General features: G+C 42.7%; 1 protein-coding gene and 1 long non-coding RNA gene across 6 annotated transcripts in view; one reads left to right on the top strand and one right to left on the bottom strand.

The window, feature by feature from the left end:
* Positions 1-5,579, top strand: part of GRM1 (glutamate metabotropic receptor 1) — a 423,752-nt gene extending 418,173 nt beyond the window's left edge. For 4 of the 5 annotated variants that reach the window (XM_076002883.1, XM_020287254.2, XM_076002885.1 and 1 more), the window contains exon 11: positions 1,997-5,579. In XM_076002883.1, coding sequence (XP_075858998.1) covers positions 1,997-2,903 — 907 coding nt within the window. In that variant the 3' untranslated portion in view covers positions 2,904-5,579. The remainder of the gene's footprint in view (positions 1-1,996) is intronic. The other variant, XM_076002887.1, reaches the window with a different exon arrangement.
* Positions 5,580-6,118: 539 nt separating this feature from the next.
* Positions 6,119-9,709, bottom strand: part of LOC105864347 (uncharacterized) — a 57,221-nt gene continuing 53,630 nt past the window's right edge. Inside the window, exons 4-5 of the long non-coding RNA XR_001150991.2 lie at positions 6,582-6,679; positions 6,119-6,356 (exon numbers count right to left, since the gene is read on the bottom strand). This is a non-coding gene — a long non-coding RNA (uncharacterized LOC105864347). The remainder of the gene's footprint in view (positions 6,357-6,581; positions 6,680-9,709) is intronic.

Genomic DNA, 9,709 nt, shown 5'->3' with positions numbered 1-9,709 from the left:
TCTTACCAGGAACACCTTTGTCCTGTTTCTCAGTGTGTTTAACTCGGAAGAGAATCAGCTATTTTAACAAGATAATGTGGAAGTCAGTAAGTCAAAACTTCTGTATTTATAAACACTTATACATCCTCAGATAATGTATTAAGGATATACTTGAGAGAAATATTAAATTTGTTATAATAGTTCAGAGATGAAATTTTTCTTAGACAATTAAAAATGCAGCATAGATTCTCAGATATGTGGAGGAACTACCTTTTCTTCAAATAATCAGGTCAAAATTTTAGCTGTTATACCTATTTTAGAGCCTTTATATACAGAATCAATATCATACTTTTTACATTAACCTCCACTTATTTGACTCACTTCATTTTTTAGGATTATAAAATATGAAATGTCAAAACATTACCCTGATCATAAATGTGACTGTCACATACAATTTTTGAAATATGCATTCTCGTAGTTGAAAAATGATTAAATGAACCATTATCTTAACAATTGATCATTTCCTACATTTTTCCAAACAAAAGACTAGAATATGGAATCGTCTATTTCATACCTCCACCTAAGACAAAAATGTTCATTTTTCTATTCCTTTTAATGTCACAAATGTGTTCTTGTTGTGCTACTTTCTCTGTTGCCTTAATAGTGACAGAGAAAAAGCAAACTGCTAGAAAAACAAAAGAAAAAATTATTTCCCAATTTAAGGATTAACACTCTTATTATTAATAGAATTCTGTAGTGAGGTACCACCATCTGCTAAAAGTTGTACAGAAAATAAGCTGAGTTTAAAAGTAAAGCTAGAATTACTACAATATACAGAACAGCATTTGGGGTGTATGCCACTGTACATCTCATGTTTTTCTTATTCAGGGAGAAATTCTATTTGGTTGGTTTTATGAAGATGAACGCTGATAAGGCTAGAAGGTAGCTGATGCCCCAAGAGTTTTCTCCACCAAAGCTCAATGAGGAAAGAGCCAGGCAGGGGTCTTTGTCTCAGTAACTTTTGCTTTGTTTGAATCTTAATTTTGTCTTGTATCAAACTATACTGGAGGACAAAAACACGATATAGGCATTTGTATTTTGCTGGGTTTCCCCGTTCTATTGCTTTTCAAACACCCCTACTTCAGTGTTCCTAGTGGGAAAATCCCAAACTCTGTGCTGTGAATCAGGGCCTTTATGTGAATTGTGATCTATCGTATGTGTCAGATAGTGCTTTGCAATAAAAAAAGAAAATCAGAAGGTATGAAGCACGTGAATCGACCATGGGTCCGGGTTTTCCTGTCATCTGCTTTTTTCTCTTCCATACAGGTACAAGTATGATCAAGCCGCTCTGGTAACCAGAAATACTTGCACGTAGGAATGGGCTACCCAGAGGATCTATTTAATAATTCTACAGAACAATGATAGTAGCTTTATATGCAGGTTTTAATTTGTCTCAGGGACTAGAGTTATTATGTTTTGTTGTCTGTGTGTTAACTAATATTTCTTTTTAAAATTTTTTCCTCCATCAGTTTGGGAAGCTTTCAGAGTGTGTGTGTGTGTGTGTGAGAGAGAGAGAGAGAGAGAGAGAGAGAGAGAGAGAGAGAGAGAGAGAGACAGACAGAGACAGAGAGAGAGAGAGAGACAGAGAGAGAGAGACAGAGAGAGAGACAGAGAGAGAGAGAACAAACTGTGTGAAATCTTAGACAGACCTAAATGAAAACAGCTGTTTCTACAACAGAGACTGGCTTTTCTCCCCAACAACTTTTCTCAGGATTAATATCTCCTTTCTTGGCGTAGGGTGAACTCACTGGTTGCAGCTTCAGAAGCAGCCCCTGGTAGCTGCAGCCTTCGGTGTTCGATTTATATAATAAGAGGCGGTTGGGGGTGGGAGGAAAGGCCTACTATAGAGCAGGGGGCAGTTAATTGACATTGTGCCGGGTTTGCACATGTTTTATATGTATTTTATGCTGTGCGCATGATCTATCTGCAAATAAATCCATCTCTATTTTATTCATAGTTCTAATGGCAAGTCTGTGTCATGGTCTGAACCAGGTGGAAGACAGGTGCCCAAGGGACAGCACATGTGGCACCGTCTCTCTGTGCACGTGAAGGCCAATGAGACGGCCTGCAACCAAACAGCCGTCATCAAGCCCCTCACTAAAAGTTACCAAGGCTCCGGCAAGAGCCTGACCTTTTCAGATACCAGCACCAAGACCCTTTACAACGTGGAGGAGGAGGAGGACGCCCAGCCGGTCCGCTTCAGCCCTCCGGGCAGCCCCTCCACGGTGGTGCACCGGCGCGTGCCGTCCGCGGCGGCCACCCCGCCTCTGACCGCAGAGGAGACGCCCCTCTTCCTGGCCGAGCCGGCCGTCCCCAAGGGCTTGCCCCCTCCGCTGCAGCAGCAGCAGCAGCCCCCGCAGAAGTCCCTGATGGAGCAGCTGCAGGGCGTGGTCAACAACTTCGCCTCGGGGATCCCCGATTTCCACGCGGTGCTGGCGGGGCCCGGGGCCCCCGGGAACGGGCTGCGGCCCCTGTACCCGCCGCCGCCGCCGCCCCAGCACCTGCAGATGCTGCCGCTGCAGCTGAGCACCTTCGCGGAGGAGCCGGTGTCCCCGCCCGCGGAGGACGAGGACGACAGCGAGAGGTTTAAGCTCCTCCAGGAGTACGTGTACGAGCGCGAGCGGGAAGGGAACACGGAGGAAGACGAACTGGAAGACGAAGAGGAGGACGCGCAGGCGGCCAGCAAACTGACCCCGGAGGATTCGCCCGCCCTGACGCCGCCGTCGCCTTTCCGAGACTCGGTGGCCTCGGGCAGCTCGGTGCCCAGCTCCCCGGTGTCTGAGTCGGTGCTCTGCACCCCTCCCGACGTGTCCTACGCCTCTGTCATTCTGCGGGACTACAAGCAAAGCTCCTCCACCCTGTAGGGAGGAGGGGCCAGGTGGAAGAGCGAGAGAAGCCGGCGAGCTCCAGCACCTCCAGAGATGCGGAGAGGCTGGGAGGAGAGGCTGGGAGGAGAGGCTGGGAGGAGAGGCTAGGAGGGGAGGCTAGGAGGGGAGGACAACCGGGAGAGGAAGACGACGCTGCTGCTGCTGCTGCTGCCTTAAGTAAGGAGAGGGAAAGACACCAAGCGATGTGATCCAGGCCAGGATTCTGATTCTTGAGTTATTCAAAAGCCTTCTCTGGGAAGAAAGGGAATTCTGACAAAGCACAATTCCATATGGTATGTAACTTCTATCGCAAAAAATTATAAATAAATAAAACATGAAGTCAACAAAAATAATCTCCTCTTTTGCACAGTCGTGCATAGCTATATATGTCCACACACATTTGGCCACGCTTGGGAAGGGACGGCCCACGTGGATGTGCCAGCTGAGCCCTGAGTTCGCCTGCTGGCACGCACGGTGAGCCTGGTGGAGCCAGACAGAGCAGGTGCGGGGCAGGGGAGGGCGCAGGGTGTGGAATCGCCCAGTGAACAGATGAGGGGACAGCAGCTCGCTTCTCAGAAGCCCTTCTCCCTGCTGGGCGACAGACTCCTAGTCTTCGGGAGACTCAGGAACTGGCACCCCATCCGGTGCCAGCCTTGCCATGGCGCTTGAAGAAAGGTGCATGAACCCCCTGTTGCTCTGCGATTTCCCTCTATTTAGGAAAAGAGGAAGAAGGTCAAACTGGTCACCAAAAAGTGCTTCCTCAGGAGTTCTACGGGCGGAAGGAGTGAGAAGCAAAACAGTATGCAAGCCTGTGACTTTGAACAAAACCAGTCACCACCATGGGCTTCTCACATTCCGGACTCCCCTTATTGGTGATTTTTGGAAAAAGGCCAGAACAAGAGATTGTTTTGAGAGTGGCGGAAGACCTTTTGTGCATTAACTCGTGTTTGTGCCAAATGGGCTCTCTCCATTGCCCTTCAGTTAAAAGAGAACAAACCATGTGGCAAAATTGTTACCTTCCACTATATTGTAGCAAATAATACTTACCAGTTGAACTTCTAAGATGCAGTCTATGTACCATGTGGTGCCATTGTTTCTCCTATGTACTACAGGAACAAATCCATCTTTGAATCTAACGGTGTACTCATAGCAACTATTACTGGTTTAAATGACAAATAATTCTTTCCTATTGTCACTAAAGTCCCTGTAACTAGCAAGTGAATGTGTTCCTTTGTCCTTGTTATATGTGTGATTATAAAATTTGTGCAATGTAATGTCAATCTAAACGCAAGTAGAAGAATGTCTTTCAGAGATAGTATAGCTATTTTTTATGTTCCAATAATGTTTTATAGCTCATTGTCACCAATATGTACAGAAACTCTTTGAAGGTTTAAATACTGTGGTCCAATATTTTTCAGAGGCAGCTTAGATGGTCATTCCTCTTCTAAGAGGGAACTTATTTTTCAGATATTTTATGATGTGGAAGTATGTTATTAATGAAATGGTTTGAAAATTTATTATATTAAAAGTTCACAGAGACTGAAGGTGACAGTCAAAGGCACATTTTATAAGCTTGCACACATCATTATTATTACATAATATTGAAAAACCAGTGTTTTGATTATTTCAGGTTATTTTACATTTTTTTGAAGGTTTTCCACAGCTCTTGACCATTATGTGTTTTTAGCATACAGTAACACCTAAGTCTGGTCATAATTTCTCAATTGTTTATCACTTACATTTTGTCTCCTTTTCATTTTTATTTTCATGTACCTTTACTCTTGTATTCCACTGTCATAACTTTTCTTTATATTTTTGCTATTTGCTGCTGTGCAATATCCATGGACATGTAGTTCACTTATTCCATCTTGACCCTCCCTTTTTGCACCCAATAAAAGGATTTTTCTCGCTCTTTTGATTTCTTCTTTTATTTGTGGGACGAGTCCTACCCCCTTAAAAATCTTTGTTTATGCCTTATGTTCAGTCATATTTTAATATGCTTCCTTCAAGTCGAAGCTGCTGATTTCTCAGCCAAAATCATCTTAGAATCTTTAAATATCCACTACATCATTTGTTCAGAACTTAACATCAACTCCAATGTTGGAGGCTTGTGTTTCTTATGTTTCACCATGTTCAACTGCCAAGTTTAGTTAGTTCCACATCAAGAAGGAACTGCCCTTTCTTTAAGACAAATCATTTGTAAACACCTTTAGTAAAAAGACCTCATGACTGAAATGTAGATTTTAGTTCCATGTTTTCATTGTAGTAAAACAAAATGAGGAAAAGAGATGGTCCCAATGCTTCATAGATGGATTTCTACTAATTGGCAAACTTGCAAGGGAAAACATACTATCTATTATTAGTGAAACATTTTTTTTTTATCTTAATGCCACTAGCATATCTCCTTAATGTCACAGGACTTGTGCATTCAGATTTTTTAAAGTTAGAATGGATAAGGAAAACAACTTCTATTCAAATGTAAGGTGTCAGTTTGTTTGAGGTCTTGGTCTGAGACATTTGGTGAACACATTCAACACTGATCACATTATTACTCTGAATGCCTACTAATATCATGATTACGAGTTTTCCTGAATAATAGAGTATTAGTTCTTATATCATAATTGTTCAAAACTGGAGATGTACACACACATGCCCTATACCAAAAGGTCAGAAACTCTTCACCTTAATGTATGTGCTTATACAAGTTGTTCAGCTTCTTGTAAAAGTGTCTTCCTTTGGCTCATTACTGCCTTTTGTCAAATAACCTTGATGATGCTGTATAATAAATATTTTCTATTTATTAAATGTGTATGTTCCTTCTCTATGCTCTGTAAGAGTTACCATAATAGAAATAGACTAGTGTAAGAAACAATTCCAATGGTTTGAATTTGTTCAGAAGACATCTTCTAGGTATAAGTTGGAGAACACCACACAAAATCTACAGATCAGGTAGGTGATATAGTAGAACATAACTTGATGATGAAGAAAGCTACCTTAAGATACCTTAAGCTATGGCAGCTTTACATAGAGTCTAAAATTAAAATGTACAATACCCTTGACAGATATTGTCATTCATCTTTTTGGTAGAGCACAGGAGGCCTGACAGATTCCTATGAGGCTTTTCTGTCCTTGGCTCACTCGTGAGGGGAGCCTACTTTACTTCCTTGTTGACGTCCTTCTGCTCACCTCTAGTTCTATTCCTCTACATTTCAACAGGGCCTTCCTAAAACAAGGAAGTCTCTGTTATTCACACTTTCTGCCATGAGAATCCTGCAAAGTAGGACATTTCCCAAGTATTTATTCAAAAAAGAGAATACACTGGTATAAAGGCCACACCCATGAGACTGTGATGTGTTTGGATGATAGGAGCAAGTTCCATACAGGAAAGCTGATGCTGAAGAAATTACCAGAAACAGAGGCTGGAACACCAGGCGTATTTGTTCAGTGTGCCTAGACAATAAAATAAGAAATCATAAAATGAGAGCTTGGTGTCTCAGGAGAAAAAGTCATAGGAGAGAGAATTAAAAAAAAAAAAAAACAGGGAAGAAAAAGATAAATGAAGAAAAGCAATAAAGAAGAAAAAGGAAAATGTTTAAGATGGTTAGTCCATAGATGTACCCAATTGTCATGGTAGGTCACAAGGGCCTCCACTTGGAAAGAATCCAGAAGCCTTACCTGAAACCTAGGGAAGACATTTGGACAGGTTGGGATCAGGGCCCAGATGCTACAAATGACATATGAATAACTGCCTCATGATTTCTACGGAGAGTGCCCTGTGAAGGAATCAAAGAGACAGGGCGTGACATTTGAACCTGGTCTGGGCCAGCCACTGTGCTAGGTTCTTTGCATTCATTCTCATCTAATCTTCCAAGTACTGCTGCCACATGGGAACTTTCCCAAAGTCTCAGCTAGGAAGTGGCCAAGCAGGGCTCCACTCTCAATTTTCAGCAATACAGAGCCTGTGAATTCATGTTCCTCTCCAGTGCCCAGGGAAGTATGTAGGAGTTAGTTCCTTTTTGCTTGGAATCAATTTTTCTTTCTGATTTCTGAGCCCTCAGGGCACAGCAGATACTCAGAAAAGGTTTATTGAGAAAGTAATAACAGTAAATGAATGTTATAACAGTATATAGTGTTCCCAGCTCAATTCCCTGAAGATTTATCCCAAGATCCTTATGGGGTCTAAAGCTCTATATTTCTACCTGCTAATCCTAACTCTGCCAGCTGGAACAACACATCCCTTAATCATGAAAACTAAGCTCTCCTTTTGGCAGCAAGAGCTGTCCCACAGGACACCAGGGCCTCCTTTCCTGCAAAGAGAGAGGCAATACTCACCATCCACTAAGCCCAGCCGGAGGGCAATGCAAACGGCCAGGGGTAAAGCAGGGGCTGGGGTCCCTTCCCCACAGAAATACATGTGTTCAGGCAGCATGAAAGACAAGCCCAGTTACCAAGGATTGGGGCAACAGGAGGTGAGAGACAGCTTAGTTACACAGCTGAACTAGTAATACTGTAAACAGAAAACCAGTTTGATTTTCTCAGGGTAGAGCTTGGAAAGGAAGACTTATAAGTCAATAAATAAGAGAAGCAAAGCTTAGGAATGAGAACAACAAAAACTAAAAAGGAAATTAATGATAGAATCGTTGGAGTTGGAAGTAAACCTAGAAGTCATTTAAAACAAGCTCGCACCCCATTTAGGACTCCATTTCCCCATGTCCTGGTCCTCTGCCTAGAAGGTGAGAAGCCAGCACTGACCAGGGTGGGGCTTGGGCACAGTGCCCATTGCCTGTGGTTGCTGTGCCCAGGGAGAAGGCTGAGAGCCCTGGACACCAGGAGATCAGGTCCAAACCCACACTGCTAATCCACGATACTGGCCAGAGAACAGAACTCAGGCACAAATCCAGAATGAAGGTATCACAGGAATCAGGGAAACTAAAAGGAAAAAAACTAGCAAGGCAGGCAACAGGGTGGTTGTCTGGTGAAATTCCAGAGACTGAACTGAGATTTTTGTGAGAACCACAAAGGATTACATGTGTGACCTGGGTTTATTTTAAGGGATGGTATAGATGTAGATGATTTTTGCTCTCTGCTTAAATATTTCCAGGGACTAGGTGCTTGCAAGGATGAGGGAAAGCTCTATTTGTTAGAAAATTCTTCATTTTCCTGAGCTGAAGTTTGCCTTTCTCTAAGTTTGCCTTCTGGAAAAGGAGTGAACAAATTTAGTCCACTGTGCACATGACTTCCCTTCAGTGACTTGAATATAGTGATTATGTCATTCTTTAGTGATTTATTCTCCAAGCCAAATAGCTTCATTCCTTTTGTTATTTTTGTTGTTATGCACCTAAAGCCCTAATCAGGCCAGGGTCATATTCCAATTTTTGGATATCCTTTAAAAAATGTGGCATCCAGGCCTAAACATAATGCCACATATATTTTGACTCTCTTTAACCACGATTCTACGATCGCTGCCTAAGGTTGTATTAATTTTGTCAGCAGTCTTGCCACAGTTTGAGCTTACACTTAGCTCGGAGCCAACTATAGCCCTTATGCCATTTTTATATAAACTGCAGGAAATGGATATGAATGTGAATGTTAAGTTGGGTTTCTCCAGAAAGAGTCCAGGAAAGGAGTAGTTGAGTCCAAGTCGTGTATTGGAAAGTGATACTTGGAAACTCAGGTGGGAGAGCAGGAAGAGAAGAAGCAAACAATACGCAGCCAATAAAGGGGACGTTACCATGCAAGTTACCACTGTGGAAAACAAGGGCCCAGTTCTACCCGGAACTCTCAGAGAGCGTGGATAACTTGCCTCACAATTGTCCCCACTCCCCATGGGGCAAGGGAGTTGGAGACACTGATCCAACCAGTCCCTGCCAATCATGGTTGTGGAGGGAGGTGCACGTTCATTCCGGTTACTCCCAGGGTGTCCCAGGTGCAGGCTCCTGTCTCTACAGAAAGCTCTCAGGTGGAGAGTCCCAAATGCTGGCATTGGACATCTTAATGTTGGCCTGAGAGGAAGGTGAGTGCCAAGGAGAGATGGTCAAGGTGCCAAGAGAACATCTGCTACACCTATGGTTATGGAGAGAAAGAGAGAGAGAGAGAGAGAGAGAGAGAGAGAGAGAGAGAGAGAGAGAGAAGGAGAGAAAAGGAGAGAAAGGGAGGTAGAGGGATAGAAAGGGGGAGAGAGAGGGGATATATTCATAGACACAGATATCAGTTCAGGCAGAGGTGTGAAAACAAAGAGTTGTAGAAGGCAAAGCAAAGGTGTACTGAAGCACTTGCAGTGAGAACAGGCACTTCTAGAATCACACTTACCCTGCCTGTCTTCTAAATTATGCAAATCTCTAAGTCTCCTTCCACTTTCACCCCTGACAACACCATCACTGCACACAGTCAACAGAGTAATTGATAGTGCAAATTCCTTTGATTTGCTTTCTTTTTTTCAGATTTGGCTACAACGCATGATCTGTTTTCATGTAGCCACACAGACAAGCACATGGCAGAAATTTATAGCACAGATTTTTGTGACCAGTCCTTTTCATTTAACACAATTGAGACTGATAGTGACTGACATGAGGTCCGCCCCAAGTAACTAGTAGCTAGATGTGTTTTAAAATAATCTTTATCCTTTTCATATTGGAATACTCTATTTAAATTACTATAAGTAGTGGTGATGGAGAGAAGTGTTTTTAAATGATTGAAGACATCATTAAGGGTTTTAACTTTTTCAATAATTTTTAGCTATTGCAAATTAACTTCTGCTTATTGCCTAACCTGTTAAATAACTAGTTAAAAATTATGGGGTGAGG

The sequence above is a fragment of the Microcebus murinus genome, chromosome 5 (assembly GCF_040939455.1).
Source record: "Microcebus murinus isolate Inina chromosome 5, M.murinus_Inina_mat1.0, whole genome shotgun sequence".
Classification (NCBI taxonomy): Eukaryota; Metazoa; Chordata; class Mammalia; order Primates; family Cheirogaleidae; genus Microcebus; species Microcebus murinus.
The sequence above is the reverse complement of the archived record's forward strand: the minus strand, read 5'-3'. Positions and strand labels throughout refer to the sequence as shown.